The sequence below is a fragment of the Equus caballus genome, chromosome 12 (assembly GCF_041296265.1).
Source record: "Equus caballus isolate H_3958 breed thoroughbred chromosome 12, TB-T2T, whole genome shotgun sequence".
Lineage (NCBI taxonomy): Eukaryota > Metazoa > Chordata > Mammalia > Perissodactyla > Equidae > Equus > Equus caballus.
Window position 1 is genome coordinate 39987015 of NC_091695.1, and position 24625 is coordinate 40011639.

A 24625-nucleotide genomic window follows, 5' to 3' on the forward strand; every position below is an offset into this window, starting at 1 on the left:
GTTGGGGGAAAAAAAGGGACTTGGAGGTTACTAGAGACCAAGGCATGACCTATAAACAAACATTTAAAATGACTGATTAGCTCTAACATTGAGTAACTGTAAACATCCTAGAGCATGGGCAAACACTGAAATTGAGGGTATAGCCTTTAGGGGACAAAGCTGTAAGCCCGTCTAAGTGTTTGAATCTGTGTTTCATACAGAGTGAGAGCAGTATCGCCATCTATATCACTACTCTGTCAAAAAACACTGGGTACCATGAACCTGTGGCACCCGAGCCTTAATAAGTCCCTGACCATTTAGGAGAAGTACAATTAGGATCAGTTTGGTGCTAATAAATGCAATAGTGATTTTGTTAAAGTTATCTTCTCGTTCTCTAAATTCAGTAGAAAATAACCCGCATCAAACATCTTCTGTTGAATGAGCAGGCTTTTCTTCCTAAGTGGTAGGTAATTACTTAGAAATAAACTTACTTGGCTCCTAAATGGAAACAGATTTAACTTCAAGCGTCCAACTGGTTTTAGGATTGGCCAGAAACACAGAGGTCATGAGTTATAATTTCCTTCTACTCCAACGGCTCAAGATCTTAGCATAAAAAAGCACTTAAATAGGCCAAGAACCACGGAGTGAAGGAATGGCTGGCTCCCAAGTGAAGGCATGGTAGACTAGGGAGGGAGGAACAGCCATGAAAGAGGAAAGCCATCCTTGGGTGGACCCAGTGCAACTTGAGGAAGCAGCATCTGAAATAAATAAATAAATCCCCCAATGACACACTCGGCCCCAGTCAGTGCAGCCACAGGAGAGAGAGTGAATTCAATCCAAATGGTTATTTATTCTAAAACTGGAAGCTACTGTGCCTACATTTTTGCCAGAATGTTGTAATGAGAACAGGGGAGGAAAAAGTTACAGATGTAAACAATGACACAGTTACATTTTTTTTTTAAATGGTAAAACCCTTTTTTACTGGCCACTTCCAAGAATGCTTTACAGGTTGTGCAAAAACATTTACAGGCTCCATGTGGTGTTTGTTTTTCTCACAAGCTTTTCCATCTATAACAACTACAAGAGACGTCTGATAAAACACTAAACAAGTCTTCTAAGGAAAACAAGGCTAGGGATCCCTCCTGTTAATCCACATTTCCCCCCTTAACATTGTTTTTTTCATAATAAAAAGACAGACAGAAACAAAACCCAGACATCTACTGTCATTGCAAGTGATCTCTTGGACTAAACCAAAAGGATGTGGCAGTTTCACTCTCCACCCACCTAGAAAAACAGCTTTTTAAAAAAAGATGACTTTCTAGTGTCAAAAATTAACAGCAAATACCTCCCCTAACCCTCCCTCCCCACAAAAAAACCCAAAGCAGCTTAAGCTTTGTCCCCCTGGCCCTGAGGGCCTAGCATCCCCAAACCACGTCATAGACAATAAAAAGATGCTATTCGCTGCAGGACTAAACATTTGCAAAGGGGTGGCAGCTTCTGCTTCAAGTTCAATTTCCTATTATAACATAATCTTGCCCTAAGGGAATTTCTTTGGGCTCCAGTTTTTACCTCCTTGTCCTGACACTACGAGCAAAGCTTTCTCAAACTCCCTTAATAATAAAAAGTTAGTGGGTTACAGAAAAGTTCATGCAATCACTTCACCCACTGCCACACACAAATCCATTTGATGGCACCAGAGGAAAGCAGGCGCCCAGAGAAAGGACATCATTGCGAGCAAGCAAATGTATTTCCTACCAGCCCCCTCATTCAAGCCTCGGGGTCAGAGGTACTTGTGGAGCAGAAGGGTGTGTCACAGACAGGGGCACTACAGGGCAAGAAGGAGGGCTTGCACCTAGAGAAGGGCTGCATGGCAGTTAACAGTGGGAGAGGGAGAGAAAGATCCAATCTCAGCACAAAATTTTAAACAGAGAACTGCCCAGGTGAGGAAATGGTAGTGAAGCATTTTGTAGTAGCACAACCCAGGGTTTTCCCTCTCTAGGAAGTGCTGGAGTACGTGGTGTCTGCTGAGTAAGCTCTTGGCTGACACAATGCTGAGCAGAAAGATGAATTAAAACTGAAGCTAAGTAATGAAAGAGCATTCCCATATCCCACCCATACTCTTGCACCCAGCAACCTGAAGCTGTTTGTCAAGAACTGGGAGGGTGTTGGTAAAGTTACAAACAAAAACTATCCCAACTGAAGTCTCTTGCCTAGAGGCCTCTCTGGGGACACACAGGGAAAGCACCCCCAGAGGAATCCCGTCTCCAGAAGTCGGGAAGGGGTGCTCCCTTTCATGTACGCATTACACACGCTCACACTCACGCTCTTCCTGTTTCAGCAGCCCCACTGAGCTGCCTCCCACCCCACCCTCCCCCTTTCTATTCACTCTCTACCTGTGTATCAAAAAAACCAGCAGGGCAGGGCCCTCCATACTGTATAAAATAGTTGCTATTCTCAGCACCTGGGCCTGGTAGCCCACACCACAGGATTCACCTATATACATAGCCTGCTGCAGTGAAAAGAATCCTGCTTCGTTTCTGTGTGAGCTGAAACCCTGAGAAACGTTCCTTCTCTCGCACAAAAGAGGACAGATACTCGAACAGAGATGATTTCAGAGATTTCCTGCCTGTCTCAACCTTGGAAGACGAGAGAGTAGAGACTGGCCAATCACAATCTTCAGGCTGAGGGCTGCAATCCCATTCTTCCCCAAGATTTTACGGAAATTCATTAATGGGTACATAGAGGGTGCAAGCTTTTCTGCTCTGTAATCAAGAACAATCCCCATGCTGCCTCGGCCTGGGAATCCTATATAATAGAACCACCCAATTGGTAGTCTCCATGCCTCAGCCAAACAGCACGAAGGCACAGGAAAGTGGAGATAGGGACACTTTGGCCTCCCAGCCCACCAGACCAGATATCCCAAGAGGGAAAGGTCGGTAAAGAAAATACAAACGGTTAGTTGGTGCAAGTGATTGATAAGAGCCAATCGTTTATTTTCACTGCCCCAGTCACAAGCTCTCCCTCTGTCCCCACTCCTGCCTGCTCTGGAGAGTGCCTTCACACGCTCCCCACCTCTCCGTACCACCTCGTCACTCTCCCTTACTTGGCTGCCAGTCCAGCTGCCTTAGAATGTCAGAAGGGTGACATTTTCGGTTCTTTTCCTGTCCAACTGCAGGGTATAGGACAGGCAGCCCTAAGTGCTGCTTTCTGCGCAAATGTTTTTTGATTACAAATATCTAACTAGGTTTGAAATGTTTTATAGAATAAGACAATATTCTTTTCAACAAACTTTAAAAAAAATGTACAGTTTTGTTGTTGGTTTCCACCTCCCCCCCTCCCCCACCCCTGCTTGCGCACCCTCCCCCCGACCGCCCCTCCCCGGCAGCTCAGCCCCACCCCGACAGCCCCTGTTTTCCTTGGTTGTGTTTTGGGGGGTGCCTGGCACCCCCAGATATTCAGCTTCATGGCTGACAGGCGACCATGGCAGGGGCTTCACCGATACCCTTGGTAACCGTAGTAGTTCCTGTAGTATCGGTCTCTGTCCTGGGGGTGGTGGTAGTAGTAATTCTGCCACTAGAAGAGAGGGGAAACCCCATCACTTGGAGCCACAACTGGCTGAGGACGGAGAGGCATGACACTCATTCCTCTGGTCCTGTCCCGCTTCACCCTCTCTCTAGCCCCAGAAGATACTTACATCCCGATTGTATTGTCTGTAATAGTCTCTGTATCTGTTGTACTCATAATCTCGCCCATAGAATCGATCGTAGTCTCCCCTGTATCGATCGTAGAAATTACGGTAACCCTGAGAAAGGAGAAAGAGGAGGAGTGAAGATTTATGCGTTTTCAGCATCATGATCCACTGCTATCCCCCATCTTAAGTGAGACAAATCTTAGCTTGATATTTTGAACAGGCTTAATCTTCCAGAGGAACACATTAAATGGGGAAAACCCTAAGCCCTGAGAAAACAGCCCAAACCACTCTGCTCCCCCAAGCCAATAGGAATGGCTATCACGGCCCAGAGGGAGGAGCAGAAGGAGAGCTGCACTCACCCCTCTGTTTCCAGACTGCCCCCAGTACTGCTGCCCGTAGGCCCGGTTGTCGTAGCCTCGGCGCTGCCCGCCCACTGGAAGAGAAATGGAGAGCGCGCTCAGACAGCTGGCGTGGGGTCCTGGCTCCACATCTGAGTGGAAATCAAAAAGTCGGAGCCAAAGGCAATTCTGGGGGAATAGGAGGCCTGCTTCTGTCAGGCTCACACAATGTTAATTAAAGCACCAGCCAGGATCTTTTTTTAAAAAGTCTGAGGGGGGAGGGCAGAGGAATAGAGACACAAGAAAATCAAGCCACCTTGCTTTTGAAGCTCCCCAATTCCTGCAAAACATTTAAGATGGCAAAGGGATACATTACATGGCAGAGTTAGAAACATGAGTAAAAACTGCCATTCATAGAATCACAGACTTTCAGCCCTGGAAGGGATCTCAGATATCATATAACCCAGACCCATCATTTTATACAAATGAGACAAAGTCTAAATAATAAGCTTTTCCAGGGCAGGAACTGTTGGTATTCCCAGTGCCTAACACAGCCGGCACTCAAAATTTTGACAACACACACACACACATTTTTAAAGGGCAGTGAATGCACACTAAGACATTAACTGACAAACCAGACTTTCAGGAGGGAAACTAATTCCACTAATAGCCTAACTCACTTTGTGACTCAAAAAATTACTGAATAACGTATTCACTTTTTGGTTTTTACAGTTGGGTTGATCCGAGAGACAAAGCAGCAAGAAAACTTAAAATGAGAATCTGATTTCACTGCAGAAATCCTTCAGATATGCTATAATAGTGAAGTGGGGAGTCCATATGTAAGAATGAAAACTAGACAAATGAGAAGGCGTAAGCATTGCTTTTCAAGGAAACATTTTTGTTCAAAGCTAACTACCTTTTGTTGAAGGCTTATGGAAAAAGCACAAGAAGCTGGGGGGTAAAAGATCCAAGAAGAAATAAGCTCCATAAAGAAGGTACTTCCTTATTGTTAGTGACCTGACTTGGTTTCCTCGTGGATCCTGCTGTACTCAGCACAAAGAACAGACAGACTGGGGGCTGGCGGGCCCCCAGGACTCACCATAGCCTTGGCCTCGGCTTCGGTTCTGCCGGTTACGCTTGTTTCGATTGTTTCGGCGGTTTGTCCGCTTCTCGGAGGGGGGCAGCAGCTTCCTGGCCTCCTCCTTGTACTTTGTGACGATGGGCTGAGCTTCCTCCTTCTCCAGCTCCCCGTATGTCACCTCATCCATATAGTCGCATTTCTCAGGCAGAGAGAAGTTGGCTGTAAGAGTAAGAGAGAAGCTTGTGGGCCTGAAAAGTGCAGAGATGGGTAAGATCTCATTACGAAAACTTGACTACAGGAAGAATAACATTTTCTCAGCCTCATCTTCTAATGCACAAAAAAGTGCTGGGTTCATATCCACTCACGTTTAAAGAAACGTTCCCTACCATAAAACATAAAATAAGTTTTCCCTAAATTGTAACAGCCCCAGGCAAAGGGCTCTCTGCAAACTGTAGATTTACAAGTTCTCAAGTGATCCATAATAAATTAAGAGTGAACCTGGTTAAGGTTTCTTATCAGGGCAGAAGCAGGCAGCCAGAGGCTAAAAGTAACTGAGAAAGTTTTCGTGTTGGTTAGATAAGATGCTAAGAAATCCACTTTTAAAAGAGACTCAATGAACAACTGACCCAAGCCTAAGAGCACTTACTCCTCTGTACAAGGGGTCTCATTTACCACCTGTGCATGATGGGCTGGCACATTCGCCAGTCTCCAGACATCAAGTTCAGAGGCTGAGTCCTGGTGGACTTCAGTTCAATGGTGACTCTCTTGATTCTTAAACCAATCCAGTTAGCCCTCACTTTGATAAAACTGAACTAAATTCCTCTGAGTGCCTGAGTATCAGTTATGGACTGGCATAGTTCATGCTGAGTAAACTTGGAGAATCCAGCTCTTAGACGGATAAGCAGCTCCTAAGCCTGGGTATTATCAGAAGTCGAAGAGCCAGTAGTTGATAGGACAGCTGGGATGCCAGGAGCGGAAGGTAGCAAGGGGAAAAGCACACCCTGAAGGGAGCAGGAAGCAGATCAATTAAGACAGTTAATTCTGCCTTACAGAGACTTTGCTATAAAGCTTTGCATTGCATTAAAGATTTCAGGCACATTACAAAACCCAAAACAAACAAACAAAAAACAAGCATATTGTGACACTAGAAATCAAGATACGCTGATGAAATCACTCACTTCAACCACCATATTTTAATTTGAACCGTAATAATCTCCTCCCTCTAAAATATAAATTCAATGAAGGGGGAGCATTTTTTTCATTCGCTATTTCTCTATGTCTAGTACAGTACCGAACAGATAGCAGACACCCTTTAAGCATCTACTAAATGAATAACTGACTCAATGAAGCCTCTGCCTTGAGTTTTTAATTATCCTGTGGCCCATTACTATTCCCTACCCCTCTGGGTTTTTTTCTATTTCCCTTTTTGTATCTTATCCAGAAGGAGTCAAGGGGCTACTCCTTCTTCATTCACTCTGTTCATTTATCTACAAGTGCTCACACCCATTTATTTACTCTTCAGATTTACACTTTGGATGCACAGAATCACTCCAGGCCCTACGAGGCCCTAGTAAGGTGTGCACTGACCAAGGACAGGATCCCTAACTTGTACAAGTTTAGCCCACCTTTCATCTCCAGCATTATAGACTCAGGCACGTCATCTCCCTCCACTTCCTTCCTCAACTCCAGCCTCTTCTTCCAATCTTCCTCATTAGGGACAACCACCACCACTTTCCGAGAGAAAGTCTTGAACAGCAAGAGCTTCCGCCGTTGGCCAGAGTTGTACACATTACACTAGGGATAGGAGGAGTTAACAGATGTTTTAGGAACAAAAATTATCACTCAAATTCAATCAAAACACTTAGTGAGCATCTCTGACACGGGAGGCACCAGATTAGGGGTCTTATACAAACAATCTTTAATTCTTCAAACTCTATGTGACAGATATTATCCAGTTTTGCACGAGGAAAACTGAGACTCAGAGAGGCCAAGACTTGTCCAAGGTCACAAAGCTGGTAGGTGGTGGAGCCAAGAATTCAAACGAGCTCCAATGCTCTTTCCATTGCCTCTATTATGTATTTTAGAGTCTGGGTCCATATATTCTTGGTAAAAACACTAATAAAAGGTATCCCTCTGAGCTCAAAAAACATTATGATTGTAACACACAACCACTGGTTCTCAATTAGGTAATCTGATTCTGCTCCTTAATCCAGTCTCTCTCTCTACATGTGCACCCCACTTCGACTCTAAGCAATTTTATCACATTGAATGGACGCCAAACTTTTCATCCTTGGACTTCCTGTAAAGTTGGATTTCTTTTGAATGTCTGAATACCTGATCAAGAATGAAGTTCCTTTTTGTCCGGGAAGCAATCTGGACCAGCTTACTAAGGCACTGGGAGGCTTGCTGAACTAAAAGGTCTCGACTTTTGGGGTCCATCTCTGGCTCCTCGAGCCCCTTCATCTGGTGTATTTGAGAGGAAGTGAACAGAAACACAAGAAGTTACGCAGTAAGTTAAAGCCCAAGAGCCACTGGTAAATGTCACTTCTTTAAATGCCACCAAAGCTACCACATCAGTTCACTCCTATTCCTCAGTGCTGTGAATGTTGTCCATTTCCTGTAGGAGTCATTTCCAGTCTCAATCTGGAAACAGTCTGGATTTTATCAGCTTTCAAAATGTGACAATATAGCAAAGGGGGAAAATCTACCTTAAACACATATGGAAAAGAACTCATTTCTCCATTTGTGGGACCCTTGTTCTCAGGCACTTGAAAGATTAACTCCAATGGGGAAAAGTTATGGGCATTTCTTGGTACCTCCAGAGCAAACACCACAGCTGACTAACCTCCCCCAGCTCACCCTCATTTGATTGAGCACAGTTTCAGCTCCCAGGACATTGTATCTTTTCTCAGGGTTTTCTTTAGCGTATTTCAGGGCCCACTGGGTCTTTCCAGATCCAGGCAGTCCCACCATCAGAATCACCTGCAAGTCAACAGAACCAGGAATGCAATGAAAAGGAAGTGAGCGTCATGTTTATAAAGCCCAATTTAAGAACACCCTCCCCGCCCCGGTTCAGTAAAGCTTTGAGAAGAAAAGCTACCTGCCCACCATTCCAAAGCGTGAGCACTAAGTTTTTGGAAACTGTTTGGCATACCTCACACTCCTCTATGGTCTTGGGAGGGGTTGCAGTGCGCACACGCTCCTCGACAGGCACAGCATGGATGAACACAAACTCTTCTGGTGGTGGGAAGAAGGGCTCCTCCTTCTGACCAAAGTTTAATTCCACAACACAATTTTTGCAGAGGACATGGGGTAGGAGGGCCCGGTCTGCCAGAGACTCCTTGTTGATCCGGAATGCCACACCTAGGTCTTCTCCATTCTTGGAAAAGGAAAGTTCTACTTCTTCCGTCTCAAAATTCTACAACCACAAAAGACAAGAGCATTATGGGTGTAGAGGCTTTGAGGTCGATTAAATCTTACTATTTAACCTTTTCTTTTTTATTCAGACTGCTGCACAACACAAGTGAGCAATGCACGAAAGACAGCAGCTGATGAAAAGCAAATTGAATTCCCAGTGCCCTCTATCCGCTCCTTGCTATGAATCCACAACTTTCAACAACACTTACAGCAAAGCAGCCAATAACATCATTCTCCCCAAAAGTCTGGCCAAATTCCTCAAACTGCCCATTCTCTGCTTTGAGTCCTCGTCCATCGAAACCATAAGAGAATTCATCCTCACCTGGAAGAGTCAACAAATAAGTTACCTACACCCAAACTTCCCACGGAGTAAGCAATATGGTAGCAAACACTAACAATTAAATCAAAGATAACTTTACCAAGCTGTGGACGGGAAAAATCAACAGACCATCCAACTCGAAGGAGAGAAACTTCCGTGCAGCCTTCTTTCATTGGGAGATTCTGGGTTACCTGGCCACGTAAGAAAAGGAACTCTGAGATACTCTGACCAGCTCAGGAGCAAAGTTTGAGTTAGAAAAACAAGATTTCTATACAAACTGAAAATGACGACTATCACAACTCCACATCAGAATAACAACTGTCAATGGACTTTAAAGCCATGGGGATCAATGTTTTGGTAACTGGAGCTACGGTTACTGTTAAAGCGTGGTGCCTTTTCTGCACTAATAAAACACTGGTAGGCAGGACACAGCAGTTGAGCGAACAGTTTAGCAAACGGGTGGCCTTCATGAGCTGCACAGACTACCTTGGCCTCAAAGCAGATCTTCCCCTTCGTCACTCCGTAAGTGCTCCTCGCCCCCGACCAAAGGGTGGGGAACTTCTCTGAGAAAAGGGGCTGCCCTCCATAGCGGTCTTTGCTCACTTGAAAATGGAGATCCGAGGTATCTGTTAAGAAGCAATCTGTTTACTCCAATGCCCAAGACTTGAAAGCCACCCAAAGAACACAAATATACCCAGTTGTCAAGAATGGATACAAAGTCTCCCATGTGCTAAATCTCTTAAAAGTTGCAGGGCACAAGTGTTAATCTCCAAAATCACTTGTGATTGGTTCAAACCCCAACCTGTCTGCCTTATACATACACGTGTCCAGGTTCACAAGAGTTTGATCCTCCTCCTCATCTTTTGCCTCTTCTTCAGGGGGTGGTGGAGACTTTGAGCTATACATGTGGGAGAAAAGCAAATACAATGTAACCAAAGCCCTCTTCTTTGACCGGGGTCTGCATGACATCATGTCTGTTTTAAACTACCAGCAAATATAAAATACCAGCAGACAGCTTCTTTCAACAAATGAGAAAAGGGCAAGAGGAGCTTTCAGGGTAGATTCAATCTAAACCTTATGCCTATAAAAACCTACTCCGTTTTCAATCCACCCCTCTTTCCAGACTCTCCAATCAACATCAGGTATACCAAAATCAGAGCAGACACTCCCTTCAATGAAAGGGACTGTTTCCCTCACCGGCTGTGGTAAGCCTCCTCTCGGAATTCATAGTAAGCTCGGCCATGTTCATCCTTCTCATCCCGCTGTCTCTTTACCCCCCGCCGCTCACCATCTGAGCCTGCTGGTTTTGACTTTTCACTATCTTGGTCATCTCCTACAAAAAGGAGGGAAAGAAAATCAGCAGTTTTCATACTAGAGTGTAGAATAAGCTCAGAACCAAAAGAAACTAACGGGGCATCTGAGTATCTGTCTAATAAGAGCCAGGTTATTCCTCCTGCATCTATGGAACATTTTATTTCCAAAGATCATCTTTCTGTCACTGGTTGGGATTTTACTTAAAAAAAAAAAAAAAGATTATGGACTAATTACAGTCAAGCAACAGATAAAAATTGGACAATTTTTGCATTCTAAATTTATCTGCTTAAATCAGGTCAATCTTGCAGATTTTCCCACCAATATGACATTTAAAAAAAACCTCTTAAGTCTTTAAAAAACTTCATAGGTTAATTTAATTTTGATTCTTGATCATCACACTGGATTTAACCTAGACAAGATATATTTTCCAACCCTGTTCCACAGTTTCATGATACAGAAGGCTCAATTTCTTTTTTTTAATAATTTGCCTTTCCAGCTTTAAAATGCACAGCCATCTACAGCTTCACTTATATAGGAAATGGACTCAGGTGCATGAGGTGTATTTTTATCAAGGATTCTTACTACAGAGCTGTATTTTTATCATGGATTCTTACTAAAAGTTGCAAAAGCATACCACTGAGTCACAAGAGGCCCATAAATAATACTGCATCTTTACTGCACAAAATTTGGGGCAGAAAGGTGTTGTCATACATTTAGCAACATTCTTTAAAAGAGGAGGAAAAACCCCCAATTTTTCGTTAAAGCTTTTGTAGTTTGCAACACTAAGATTTTTGATAATTTCTTTAAAGCAGTTCTTTACCACTCAACCTTTTTTATCTGCTATTTGGGATACCCGTTAAGTCAAAGGTTATGTAATGGGATTTCTGTTCCTGGACATAGGACAGACAATCTGCAAGTTGCATGTGACTGTCGGAGAATGGGTTCCAATTATACCATGATACTGAGTAGCAGGCTAAAAACTGTATTACAAAAAGAACGAAAGCAACCCACTTCATAGTAAGACATGGAAGTAGTTCTAGTTGTCTCTACTCTGACAGATAGTGAGGGATCAGCTCTAACAATCCAATCACTTCAAAGGAAGAAAGGTCACTAACTCTCCGAGGTGACTCTACACATTCTCTTCCACAAGGTTGCTCAATGGCCCCACCAACACCTCAATCACTTCAATTCAGGAAGCCAGGGACCCAAAATATAAAAGGTTACCTAAGTCTACGGAAATATGCCCATCCTTCGACTCAGCGGGAAGATTAAAATTTAATCATAAGAACACAGGCAAGGTAAAACCCCTACTAGCCAAGTATCGTTAACTAACTTATTCTAAACGCACTAGATTAAGGCTTTCTCTTCACTAGTTAACTATTAAACTCGACACCCTCACACCACAGGCTGTCCCCTGCTGTTAAAGCAGGAACAAGGTTAGATTTCCAGATTCCCTGCGTGGCTCAAGCTCTAGCAACATGCTTTTTGATGGACCGAACTTTGACGAACTTAGTTTATTGCTTAATATTTTTATGGCGAAAAAGTCAACAGTCAGGTAAACCCAAAGGCTGAAGCCTCCAGCAGCCTGTCTGGCTGTCCGTGTAATCGGCAAAACCTCAGCAGTCTCGGTTTAGGAAAAGACAAGCAGCACCGCGGGAGGCTGCTCCACAGGTCGCTCACGGAGCAGTTCGCGTGCAAAACCGCTCACTTCCATCCACCACCACCAAGAAAGCAAGTGAGGCAGCAACCTCCCGCCTGCGGAGAGTGGGGCCACCAGAGGCGGCCAAATCCCCTAGAAAGGTGGGTAGAGAATGAAAGCCACCTCCCCTGGGGAGTCCCACCAAATGGCGATGGGAATCTCACACTTTCAGGCAAGTGAGAACAAGGGATCGGACCCCGCGGTGCAGGGCTGGGTGCTGGGTCAGGGGCGCACCCGGCAGGTTGGAGCCAGGCTCCGCTGCCAGCTTCTCACCCTGTTCCTCCGCGGCCTTGTCACCAGGCGCCTCGGATCCCGGCGTCTCCTCCCCGCTCCGCTCCTCCGGCTCGTCTTCCTCCCCCTTGCCGGTGCCCTGCTCTTCGCCGCCGTTTACCCCACCTGACTCGGCCGTGGCTTCCTCCGCCGGCTGCTCGGAAGCATCAGGCTCGGCCGCGGCCTCCATGGCTGCCGCCTCCGGGGGCTCCGGCGGCGGCTGCGCGGCCTGGCCCGAGGCCTGGGCAGGGGGTGGCTCCTCGTCCTCGTCCTCAAGCAGCGCCTCCTCGTCCTCCTCCTCCTCCTCTTCGTCCTCCTCCTCGTCCCCGCCCGGGCCGCCGCCCGACGCGGCCACAGGCCGAGGCTCCGCCTTGCAGGCCCCGCCGGGCCCGGCCCCGCCACCGCCGGCCTCGTCCTCGAGCATCTCGGCGTCCAGCGCCTCCTGGAGCCGCTGCGCCAGATCCACCTTGAGGCCGCGCGAGTCCAGGCCCCGCCGCTGCAGCTCCGACCGCAGCTCGGTCACTTTCAGCCGCTTCACCTCCATCGCCGCCGCCGCCTCCTCCGCCTCCCGCCGCCTCCTCCCCTGCGAACCGTCGACCGAGCCCGACCGCGCAGGCGCCGCCGCCGCCCGCCTCCGCCTCACGCGCCAGCACGGAGCCCGCGCGAGAGAGCGCACGCACGTACGCACGCAGGCGGCGAGGGCCGCGCGCAGCCTCCGCTACGTAGGTTTGTTTCTCCCTCCCCGTGCCCTCCCTTCTTCGGCCCGCGGAGCCCAAAACAACGCCGCAGGGAGCTGCTTCCTTTCCTGCCCCCTCGGTTCCCCTGCGGCGGGCGGGCGCGCGCCGAGGACGGCGGACTTCCCTGCCTTTACCTCCCGCCCCCTCTCACCCCCTGGGCCAATCGCCGCCGGTGGTGTCACCGCGCAGCCGCACAGGAGCGGGAGCCGGAGCCGGGAAAGGCTGGCTTCGTTTCAAGTGCCTCGTAGCACGGAGGCGTGTGCGCTCCAGGCCGGCCGTACTTCCAGCCGGGGGCTTTGCGCAGCCGCCCGGAGCTCCCTCCCCCCTCCCACCCTGTCACCGCCGGCTGCCGTCTGATTTCCGATTGCGCTGTCGTCTCGAGGCTTGCTCTCTAGTTTCTCTCCCCTACTGTTTATATGTGTAGCAGCTTCTTGAGAGTAAAGAAAAAAGCCAGAAGGGAAACTGTTGCAACATGAAAGCCTACTAGCAATTGTCTTTCTGGTTAGCAAACAAAAGGACTGTCCAACTCCAAGGAATACAGTTAACCCCCGGCTCTCCTTTTCCCCCGATCCCTCAACCTCTACCCAGCAACAGACGCCCTGACCTCGCCTTGTAGCTCTCTCATTGGCCAACTTGAATCGTCATCTGCAGTTCTGATTGGCCATCCTTGATCAGTCGGGTTTTTTTCAATTGGCGAAGCTGCCGCGGGCGGGGTGGGCGTGGGGGGCGGTTCTTCCGGGTCCACAGGGGAGGCTGGAGAGGCGGGGTGGTTTCTGCGGGATTAGTTTTCCGGGACCGCTTCTGATTGGGCGGCGTGGCGCAATGCGTGCGACACTTTGGACGCCAAACTGTCGGGAGACCGGACCCGGTCGTCTAGGTGCTCCCGCCGGTAAACCGAAGCCCTGGGGGAGCCTTCCGGGCTTGGGCATTTGCAGAGGGCGAGGGGCTGGCCGCGGGGCTTGGTGCACTTGTAACTGACCTGCCCTGCAGCCGCGTCAGTCTGTCTGTGGGTTGCGGTGCACGGACCGCATTCACCGCGGTTCCCCAGCTCCGGGCACAGACGTCAACAAATGCTTGTTGAATAAGTGCGAGAGTCAGGAGGGAGGAAAGCCCTCCAGACATCTTTTAGCAGTTGTCCCCGCCTTCTCCCTTCCACTTCCTGGTCAGGGAGGTGTGTCCAAAAGAAAAGGAGGAAGGCAATACTGCCGGCGTTCGCACGCCTGCTGCAATTCCTTGGTAGGGCCTTTGCTTTTTCCGGGAGTCCCCACCCTCGCAATCGCGTCTTTAGAAAATCACATAATTTCTGGCTTTACTATTCTCATATCCTCTCCTGTACTTCTAGAGATTGAGAAGTCCTGCAGAGAGGAGAGGAAGGGGCTGTGGTAGAAACAAGCAAAGCTCCTTCCCTGGGGGGGGCCTCCTGGAGAAGAGTAATTTCCTGCCTTGTTAAATCGGCTACTAAAATCAGTTATTTTGCTCCCATCCCCAGAGCTTCAGTTGCTCTTTCCTTTCTCAATTCCGCAAGAGCACTGGGCGACCAAGAGTTATGGAGAAGCGCCTACAGGAGGCTCAGCTGTACAAGGAAAAAGGCAACCAGCGTTACCGGGAAGGGAAGTACCGAGATGCTGTGAGTAGGTACCATCGAGCTTTGCTTCAGCTGCGGGGTCTGGATCCAAGTCTGCCCTCCCCGATACCTAATCTAGGACCTCAGGGCCCGGCTCTCACACCTGAACAAGAAAACATACTGCACACCACCCAGACAGACTGCTACAACAATCTAGCTGGTAAGAACAGGGCTGAAGGGGGGTAGAGTGTCAAGGCAGGAAGGTGAAAATCTGTGAACTTTGGGGAAAACACTGACGTGCATTTCTGCTGTCATCTAGTTATATATATATTTCTGGGCTACGGGGTTCTAATTGAGTCTCGATAGGGTAGCGGGTCTCAAACTTCATCTGGAGACTTTCTTAAATACAACTTCCCGAGCTCCATCCCCAGACTATCCAATTTAATGTATCTGAGGTTGGGGCTTACCAATTTGCGTTTCTAACAGACTCCCAGGAGATGCTGATAGTTTTAGGGAATTTCGCACGCTATAGAGAAAATATTGAACTGATAGCACGTTGTTTCTTTAATATTTAAAATACAGGAAAGAAAGCACTTGCTTCAACTGAAGTAAGTTATCTGTGTTAGATGTTTTGGGTAGCTTTTCCTCACTTTCCTCCTTCCTATAAATCAGGATGGTAAATTTGATAACAGCTATCTTCCATCTCCAGATGATCTTGGGTGAAGAGATGGATGCCAAGAATTAGTATCATTACGATTAATCTGCTAAAAGAAGGGAGACTTCTTAGGTCTGTTCTATTGCAAGCAGAATAACCACAGAGCTAATTAAATTATTTCAAAGTATATTAAAACATTCTAAGGGTCCAAGTTGAGGCATAGAAATTATTGAGTAGTTTTTACATTTCTAACGGCTGTTTAAAAGGGTTATTATTTTTTTTTTACTACAATACTGCTACCCAGCTCTGGTTTGGAGAAAATCTAGCTTTTTTACAGTGTGTGTCCAGTCCAGTGCCACTTTTTTCTTTTTGCTGAGGAGGATTCGCCCTGGGCTAACAGCTGTTGCCAATCCTCCTGTTTTTGTATGTGAGCTGCTGCCACAGCATGGTCACTAACAGGTGAGTGGTGTAGGTCTGGGCTGGGAACCAAACCTGGGCTGCCAAAGCAGAACACATCAAACTAACCACTAGGCCACCAGGGCTGGCCCTGTCAAGTGCTACTTTTAGATTCAAGTAATAATAATAGTAATCATAGTAGCTAATGTTTCCATTCAATAGTTATTTATTGGGTGCTGAGGATACAGAAGTATAATAACACAGATAAAGATCCCAGCTCTCATGGAACATGTATTCAGGTAAGGGAGATGGACAATTAATGGAAGAAGTAACATATAATATATTAAAGATAATAAGTACTGTGGAAAAGAAACAAAGCAGAAAATGGGGATAGTGCCACAGGCATGGGCATGTTCACTTTTAAAGGGAGTGGTCTGGGGGCCAGTCCCGTGGTGCAGTGGTTAAGTTTACACCTTCTGCTTTGGCGACCCGGGGTTCGCCGGTTCTGATCCCGGTTCGGATCCCTCCCTTACTACACACTGCTTGTGAAGCCATGCTGTGGCAGGCGTCCCACATATAAAGTAGAGGAAAGTGGCCATGGATGTTGGCTCATGGCCAGTTTCCTCAGCAGAAAGAGGGAGATTGACGGCAGATGTTAGCTCAGGGCTAATCTTCCTCAAAAAAAAAAAAAGAAAAGAAAGGGAAAAATAAAGAGAGTAGTCAGGGAGGGCTCATTGAGATGACATTTTGAAATGCCATGGGCAAGCACTGTTTAAGCCTCTTATACATATTAACCTGTTTAAGTGTCACAGCCATCCTTTGAGTAAAATTTAAGGAAACAAACAGCTAGTAAGTGATGGAGCTAAAATTAAAAACCTGGGCAATCCTTAACTCCAGAGCTTAAGTTCTCATTGCAGAATACTGTACATTATTAGAGAATAGAATATGTATTAGGGAATTGACCAGAAATTAAAGAAATAAGATGATTTGGAGATGGGTACTTGTTTTTTTTTTTTTTTAAAGATTTTATTTTTTCCTTTTTCTCCCCAAAGCCCCCCGGTGCATAGTTGTATATTCTTCGTTGTGAGTCCTTCTAGTTGTGGCATGTGGGACGCTGCCTCAGTGTGGTTTGATGAGCAGTGCCATGTCCACGCCCAGGATTCGAACCAACAAAACACTGGGCCGCCTGCAGCGGGGCGCGCGAACTTAACCACTCAGCCACGGGGCCAGCCCCTGAGATGGGTACTTGTAAATATCATGACTCTCCAGGGGGACTTGAAGGCAGAGGCTATGGCTTAGCCATCCATAGAGCCTCTGCCTGCGGGTGCTTGGTAGATGCTCCCTGAAGACTCACTGAATTAGCAATTTTCACTTATTGAGTGCCTGTAACAGGTTGGGCAGTTTATTTTACAATATCTCTCATAGTCACAAAAATTCTGCAAGGTAGTTATATCTCCATTTTACGCATAAGGAAATCAGATCATGTCACTGCCTAAAACCCTCCAATGGCATCTCATTATACTTAAGAAAAAATCCAAACTCTGACTTTCACTTCCAGGGCCCAACATGGTCTGGCTCCTCCATACTCTGAATTTGCAAAGCACATCTCCACCTTCTAGCTTTGTAGGATCTCTTCTCTTGGGTTAGAATGCCCTGTCCCTTGAGTGACTCTTGTCATTCAGATCTTGGCTCAAAAGTCACTTTCTTAGGCCTTCTGTAATCAAACATCACTCTAAACTCATTCCCTCTATCTCAGCACAGTTCTGTTTCCCTCAAAGCACTTTAAAAAATTCATTTATTTGTTTATTGTGTGTTCCTCCTTCTTGGGGACTAGGATGCAAGCTCGATGTACTATCAAGATGTTTGTCTTGTTCCTCTTATCTCTTGCTCCTAGCTCTGCCTAGCACATAGTCAGCGTTCCATAACTAGTCGGCAAATGGATGAATAAAGCTACAGTGATGGATTAATTGACCGCTGGGGAAATGCCTAAGTATAAACTAGATGACCACTTGGTGGTGACGTTGTAGAAGAGATGCAGACATCAGCCCAGACCCCTTAATGTCCTCATCAGCCCTAATTGTCCTTCCTTCTCAGCACCATGATTTAATAATACTATGTTTAATTTACACAGTTATGAAGTAGAGAACACATTTCCCTTCTTAATTGTAGAAAGGTTGAACATTGCCTCCTATTCAGATTTGTATTTTGAGGTCCCATGAAATAATCCAAGGGAAGAGTGAAGTAATGTAGCATCATTGAGAATGATGATGATTTTGGAATTGGGGTCTTTGGTTCACATTCCTTACTCATTCCACCTAAAAGCTCTGGGATCTTAGACAGGTTACTTTATCTCTCTGAGCCTTGATTTCTTCATCCATTAAATGGAGACAGTAACACTTGCCAATTTCATAGGGTGGATGAGAAGATTAAATGAGATAATGTTTGTCAAGCACGTAGCACAGTGCTCGCTATTTCCTCACACAATTAATGGCAACCATTGTTGTTAACAAAGCTGCAGTACAAGAACTGTGGTGAAGTGGGAGGTTCAAGACAGAAAGCCTTGGATAGAAGAGACATAACAAAGAAGAATTTTAAATAATTTTTGGGGTTTTTTTAAAGATTGGCACCTGAGCTAACATCTGTTGCCTATCTTATTTTCTTCTTCTTCTCCCTAAAGCCTGCTAGGACATAGTTGTATATTCTAGTTGTAGGTCCTTCTGGTTGTGCTATGTCGGATGCCACTTCAGCATGGTCTGAGGAGCGGTGCCATGACCGCACCCAGGATCCAAACCAGCGAAGCCTTGGGCCGCCGATGCAGAGCCCGCGAACTTAACCACTCGGCCACAGGGCCATCCCCTAAAGAAATTTTAAAGTGTATTCTTTATCAGTCTTGTAGCTGGGCCTAACCCAACACTAGGTACATAGTAGGCCTTTGGTAGATATTGAAGTAGATTGTAAGGTATGTAAAGCTTTTAGTCACTGCTGTATCCTCAGTGCCTAGAAGAACATCTGGCACATGGAAGACACTTAAATATATTTGTTGGATCAATGAATGTTGTTGATATCATCCAATGCTTGGTACTGCCTTGAGTTGGCCAGTGCAACTTTGTGTAATAAGGCCCTCCTCCCTCTTCTCTCTTCCTTTCATTTGGCCCATTAGCCTGTCTCCTTCAGATGGAACCAGTAAACTACGAACGAGTGAAAGAATACAGTCAGAAAGTCCTGGAACGACAGCCTGATAATGCCAAGGCCTTGTATCGGGCTGGAGTGGCCTTTTTCCATCTGCAAGACTATGACCAGGCTCGGCACTACCTCCTGGCTGCTGTCAACAGGCAACCAAAAGGTGAGAGAGAAGAGGATTGAAATGGTAAGGACAAATAAAACTGAGATACTGAGGTGGTATCTGTGGAAGAGGGTTGTATTTTATTTTACTTTTTTTTCTGCTTTTTCTCCCCAAATCCCCCCACTATATAGTTGTATATTTTTTAACTGGGGGTCCTTTTAGTTGTGGCATGTGGGACGCCGCCTCAACATGGCCTGATGAGTTGTGCCATGTCCGCGCCCAAGATCTGAACCAGTGAAACCCTGGGCCGCCGAAGCTGGAGTGCGCAAACTTAACCACTCGGCCATGGGGCCAGCCCCTATTTTACTTTTTAAATTTATTGAGTTTTTTGAATAGGTAGTAATACATTCACATAGTTCAAATTTAAAAAGTATAAAAAGGTGTGTGATGAATAGGCCTTTTCCTACTCTTGTATCTTGCCTTCGCAGGAAATATCTTATGCTTAAACAGGCATGTATGTAATCTGCCCTCTGCCCTCCAGGGGAAGAGATTTTAAGGCATTGTTGTTCAAGTTTCAGTTCCTACATTGTGACTGAAATAGGATCTAGATTCCAATGAATAAACTTGATAATCCCCATTTCTGCCAGCTCTCCAGCTGGGATCTGGCTTTTGCTTTAACTCTCATTTTATCCTTTAGCTCAGCTAACCCCAGGTATGACCTAGAAAAAAAGGCAAGCCTACTGAGAGAGTATTTGAGACCTGGTACTTTGTTTCCAAGGCAAAAAAGGACCTTGTGAAGCAGATGACAGACTAATTCCGCTGAAAATTGTCTTCCTTTTTGCATTCTGGCTTAGAGCAGCTACTAGATGCTAGAAGCAGAGGGTCCCCAAACATATAACAATGCAGTAAAACCTTACTAAATGAATGGGAAAGCCAGTATGAATTGATAAAGATATAAAATGTGAGCCATTTGTTCATGTTTCTGACCTTCAGGTGCATAGATTCACTGCCACCCATGAATAGTATCTGTAGAGATTCTGCTATGACTATAGCTATTTCTCCAAACTGCTTTTCATTATTAAATTAGCAACCAGCCCAGTCCAGTAAAAATTCAAAGTACTATTAATGAATGAGATTTACCATTACATAGAATAGTTGTGATGTATTCAGACCTTAGAAAGATTTTTAAAAATGGAAGTGTGTTGTTAACACTTATTATCTTCTCCTGCACCGAGGTGCGATTACTGTCTAACTATCTCTACTTGCCTTCTTCACCCTATACTAAGACGCCAATGTCCGGCGGTACCTCCAGCTAACACAGTCGGAACTCAGCAGCTACCACCGGAAAGAGAAGCAGCTCTACCTGGGCATGTTTGGTTAACAGAGAAGAAAGATGCTTCTCCACGTGAACTTAGGTAAACCAGTAAAGAACCTGAGCCTCAGCAAGAGAAATTAATCCCATACCTCTGACCCAGGTGGATTTCTGTTTTATTTCTAATTCTGCACAAACTCTTTACCACTTACACAGTCTGTGTCTTTTTTTTTTTGTCCATCTGTGTATTTGTATAGCTTTCAGTAAGTGGTATGGGAGATATCTGCCTTGAGAAATACAACCAGAAAACATTTATCAGCTATGGGTGGAATTAATCATATTTATGACATAGATTTTAATGATAGATGTTGTTAGATGTCTTCATATACAGAGGAGAAGGCCAGCAGAGGATGAGATAATAAGGATAGACAGAAAGGAGTTTCTTCCTTTTTTTCCTCAGATGCCCAAAGCCAAAGCTGGACAGGCCACAAACTAGGAAATATATTTTTTTTGTGAAACTAGAGGATTATAAGTTGGGCCCGCATGGCTTAAAATGAAAGATTTGAGATTAACCATTTTTTTAATTAAATTAATTCCTTATTCTTCGTAATAGTCCACCTACATTCGGATTCTTTTTTTCCTACAAAAGTTTCTCTTGGTGATTTCTAGTCTTTGATGGTATTCATATTCAGATCATTAATATGCTTATTTTTTTCATTAAACTCTTCTATCTTAAAACGTCTGGAGTCAAGCATTTTAAGTATTTATTTAATAACCCTTCAGCTCTCATGCCAAAAACCACCCAAGTAAACATTTTAATATTTAATAGGTGTAAATCTATAGTATGCTCGTTTCTCTAAAAAACATAGGGAAAACAGATTGCCAAGCCTTCTAGAAGCAATACCATAAAAGAGCAGGATAAAAACATAAATCTTTTCTTTGCCTGTCTCCTTATATTTTGCAAGAGCTCAGTTCCTTATAGAGGAGGGAAATAATGAGGAAGTGTTCTACTTCCTTAGTGCCTTTTAAGCACCTGACAGAACTTTCTGGAAGCTTTGTTGGGCATGGGTGCAGGCTTCAGATCTGGTGCAGTTGTGGCTCAGTAGGAGGCTCCATCAATCAGGAGCTCCTTTGTTATTCTGGGTACTTGTTGTGAATAATGGCCGCAGCGTATGAGTTCTACAGAGTAGATGAGACCATGAAGCACTGCCTCTACCTTTATGAATGGAGGTGATAAGAATGTGTCATTAGCCATCAGATAACCACAGACAGATTTCAGAAAAGAAAAACACCTTAGTCTTGCCAAGTGCACATGAATTCTTCTCCATTTGTCAGTAATGCCCCCCTCTCCCAATGAGCTAGACTCCTCTTTATTTCTCTGTACCCTTAAATAATACAACCAACAGCTTACAACAAAAAGTATTTCTGCCAAATAACCCTCTGAAGTCCAAGGACAGAACTAACAAAGTTGAATATTTTATTCCTCTTCCAAGCTTCTTGAATTTCTAAGCCTAGATTGTTGACAAAATTATGTCATGGTTGCATGTTTTGTTTGTTTGGGGCTGGCTTTGCTTTCTGATTTTCTTTTCTTTCAAAGACTTGATGTTATAGTAAGCTATCTTCTGCATCAATGAGTAAAAAATAAAACTGATATTTAGAAACATACTTTAGAAACTTATTGCACAAATCCTTTTATTAGTCCTGCTAAGAGACAAAGGCTTACATTTCAGTCTTAATTTTGAAGGCCAGCTCCTAATGGAGACGTTAATGAACAGGAAGGTGGACAAAGATAGGCAGTCAGATGTGGGTCTGGAGGAGGTCTGGCAAGCCCACATCCTGAAGGCATCAGCAGGATGCCTAAATCTCTGTACTCAGAAGTTGGTGGAGGGAGAGGCTGCTCACCTTATCAATCCTTAATGGTTTCCACACAGAATTTGAGGGTTTGATTGAAGAGAAAGCATTCATGGTGAATGTGAAGGTTCATACTTTGGCTCATAAGGGACAGTTTAGAAGAGTGTTTCCTGAACTCATACCCGCCATGTTTACAATTTTGCCAAAACCACATACTACCTATACTACTGTTTCATCAATGTTTTATTTAAATTTATATATATATATTTTAAAGATTGGCGCCTGAGCTAATATCTGTTGCCAATCTTCTTTTTTCTTTCTTCTTCTTCTGCCCAAAGCCACCCAGCACATAGTTGTATATTCTAGTTGTAGGTCCTTCTGGTTGTGCTATTTGGGACGCCACCTCAGCATGGCATGATGAGCGGTACCATGTCCACACCCAGAATTCTAACCGGCGAAACCCTGGGCCGCCGAAGCACAGGGCACAAACTTAACCACTTGGCCACCGGGCTGGCTCCTAAATTTATATATATATAATTTTTTAAATTATTATTTTTTAAGATTTTATTTTTCCTTTTTCTCCCCAAAGCCCCCTGGCACATAGTTGCATATCTTTAGTTGTGGGTCCTTCCAGCTGTGGCATGGAGATGCCACCTCAGCATGGCCTTATGAGCGGTGCCATGTCCGCACCCAGGATCCCAACTGGTGAAACCCTGGGCCGCTAAAGTGGAGCATGCGAACCTAACCACTTGGCCACGGGGCCAGCCCCTAAATTTATATTTTTAGAGGAACCTTTGGACAGAGGAACATGTTAAATGATACCATGGAGATGTAACCAACAAACTCGACTGTGAAACCATAAGACGAGTAACCCAATTTCTTCAATAAATAAGTTGAAAGGAAAAAGGGAGGGGAGCCTATAGATTAACAGAGGCTTAGGAGACATCAACCAAATAAATGTGACTCTATTTTAGATTCTGACTTGAGAAAAACAACTAAAAGTTTATGAGACAAGCAGGGAAATTTGAAAAGGAATTATTGTCAGTTTTCTTGAGTATGATAAAAGTATTTGGTCTTTTTTTTTCCCCCCAAGAGTTCTTTTAGTAGTGCATACTGAAATTGCTTAGGGATAAAATTGGGGAGGGGACTTTAGAGCACTTCGTTACCATTTGCCAAAAAGACCCATAAAAATAAATGTATTTTATGATAAAATAGTATTAGTATATGTCCAAGTAAATCATCTTTGGAAACACTGGCTTTGGAAAAATTAAAATTGAAATCCAGTGTGAAGGGCTGAAATGGTGAGTTCCGTGAAGCTAAGCTTCGTCAAATGTTTGGCAATTGAAGAGGTATTAGACGCCAAGTGAAGAATAGCCAATTAAGAAAAGAAATCCTAAACTAGAAATACATCTCTAGAGCTGAGAGCAGGGGCCCACCCGATGGCCAAGTGGTTAAGTTTGGTGCTCCACTTCGGTGGCCCAGGGTTTCGCCTTTGGTGATAAAAAGGAAAAATAAAATCTTTAAATCACCAATCCCTAAATCTACCCTCTTTCTAAAAAAATAAAAATAAAAAAGCTGAGAGCAAAGGGTGGTTGTCTGAAAACTAAGTCAACTTATAGCTCAAAAGCAAATAAGCTCTCAGGGTGAAATTCTTGGCCCATGCCCCCCATATAGGGAGACCGATTTTGGCTCAGTCGAAGGAAGCGTTAGCCAACACTTAGGGCCGTCCAACAAGAGAACAGGTTGCCTTTGGGGGTAGTAAGTTCTCTTTCAAGCAGAGGTTTAACAACTGGCAAAAGGAGGATTCAGTGCTGGACTAGAAGTTAGATGAACTGACCTGTGGTTCCTTGAATCCCTGGATGGGACCACCAAGAGCAGCGGAAACTAGAGAAAATTCTCTATTGATCACACTTGTACAGACTGGCATAAACTGTTCCTGGTGTCCAGCAGATAAAGTGAGGCAACTGTGGCCTTAGTTGTGTTGGCTGCTGCTGCTTTTTTTTTTTTTTTCCCCAAAGATTTTATTTTTTTCCTTTTTCTCCCCAAAGCCCCCCGGTACATAGTTGTATATTCTTCGTTGTGGGTCCTTCTAGTTGTGGCATGTGGGACACTGCCTCAGCATGGTCTGATGAGCAGTGCCATGTCCGCGCCCAGGATTCGAACCAACGAAACACTGGGCCGCCTGCAGCGGAGCGTGAGAACTTAACCACTTGGCCACGGCCACGGCCACGGCCACGGGGCCAGCCCCTGGCTGCTTCTTTAAACATCTTGCAAATTCCTAACTGCCACCTCCACTGAAGAATGCATCTCCTGCTGGGAACTGAAAGCAAATGTTTGCCACTCTTCAGGAAAATCTCACCAAGTAACAGATCCTCTTCAGTTAGTAATGGCATGTGGCCCAGACAAACAATGGTTATCATGTTCTCCAGACTGTCTAAAGAAATTATATACATTATATATACATTTAGACACAGATATGATGCCTTGCTTTAAGGAACTGATGTTCTGAGGCAACTGATTTCTTTTTTTCCTTTATCTTTTTTTTTGTTTATATATATAATCCACATACCATAAAATTCACCCTTTTAAAGGCAACCAATTCTTTTTTGACATTTTCTTTCTTCTCCCCAAAGCCCCCCAGTACATAGTTGTATATTCTAGTTGTGAGTGCCTCTGGTTGTGCTATGTGGGACGTCGCCTCAGCATGGCCTGATGAGTG

The 24625-nt window shown here is 45.0% G+C and overlaps 2 protein-coding genes across 5 annotated transcripts; one reads left to right on the forward strand and one right to left on the reverse strand.

The window, feature by feature from the left end:
* Positions 1 to 809: 809 nt before the first annotated feature.
* HNRNPUL2 (heterogeneous nuclear ribonucleoprotein U like 2) lies at positions 810 to 12652 on the reverse strand. 2 transcript variants are annotated; one of them, XM_023654235.2, is made up of 14 exons: positions 12112 to 12652; positions 10023 to 10158; positions 9647 to 9723; positions 9312 to 9451; positions 8926 to 9016; positions 8716 to 8828; positions 8244 to 8507; positions 7949 to 8071; positions 7424 to 7552; positions 6715 to 6883; positions 5108 to 5308; positions 4030 to 4103; positions 3674 to 3781; positions 810 to 3552 (listed from the first exon to the last, which is right to left on the reverse strand). In XM_023654235.2, exons 1-14 carry the CDS (start codon positions 12650 to 12652, stop codon positions 3472 to 3474), a joined length of 2247 nt encoding a protein of 748 aa, XP_023510003.1. In that variant the 3' UTR covers positions 810 to 3471. The 2 variants fall into 2 exon arrangements, 1 of the variants encoding a protein (XP_023510003.1); XR_011424062.1 differs by lacking the exon at positions 4030 to 4103 and having other exon boundaries at positions 2935 to 3552.
* TTC9C (tetratricopeptide repeat domain 9C) lies at positions 12139 to 21720 on the forward strand. 3 transcript variants are annotated; one of them, XM_023654239.2, is made up of 4 exons: positions 12139 to 12834; positions 14335 to 14629; positions 18621 to 18803; positions 20030 to 21720. In XM_023654239.2, the coding sequence occupies exons 2-4, from the start codon at positions 14392 to 14394 to the stop codon at positions 20122 to 20124; spliced, it is 516 nt and encodes a 171-aa protein (XP_023510007.1). In that variant the 5' UTR covers positions 12139 to 12834; positions 14335 to 14391; the 3' UTR covers positions 20125 to 21720. The 3 variants fall into 3 exon arrangements, with proteins under 3 accessions (XP_023510007.1, XP_003362722.1, XP_001916410.1); XM_003362674.5 differs by lacking the exon at positions 12139 to 12834 and adding an exon at positions 12862 to 13734; XM_001916375.6 differs by lacking the exon at positions 12139 to 12834 and adding an exon at positions 13672 to 14081.
* The last annotated feature ends 2905 nt before the right edge of the window (positions 21721 to 24625 follow it).

What these genes read in the sequence shown, in the direction of transcription:
- HNRNPUL2 (XM_023654235.2), bottom strand. Translation starts at nt 12,652, where the DNA reads ATGGAGGTGAAGCGGCTGAAAGTGACCGAGCTGCGGTCGGAGCTGCAG. An exon ending in CAAGGCCGCGGAGGAACAGG is followed by an intron (nt 10,159 to 12,111) that starts GTGAGAAGCTGG and finishes TCCTTTTTGTAG; the next exon opens with GAGATGACCAAGATAGTGAA. An exon ending in AGACCATAGAGGAGTGTGAG is followed by an intron (nt 8,072 to 8,243) that starts GTATGCCAAACA and finishes GTTGACTTGCAG; the next exon opens with GTGATTCTGATGGTGGGACT.
- TTC9C (XM_023654239.2), top strand. Translation starts at nt 14,392, where the DNA reads ATGGAGAAGCGCCTACAGGAGGCTCAGCTGTACAAGGAAAAAGGCAAC. An exon ending in CTGCTACAACAATCTAGCTG is followed by an intron (nt 14,630 to 18,620) that starts GTAAGAACAGGG and finishes TTGGCCCATTAG; the next exon opens with CCTGTCTCCTTCAGATGGAA. An exon ending in TGTCAACAGGCAACCAAAAG is followed by an intron (nt 18,804 to 20,029) that starts GTGAGAGAGAAG and finishes CCCTATACTAAG; the next exon opens with ACGCCAATGTCCGGCGGTAC.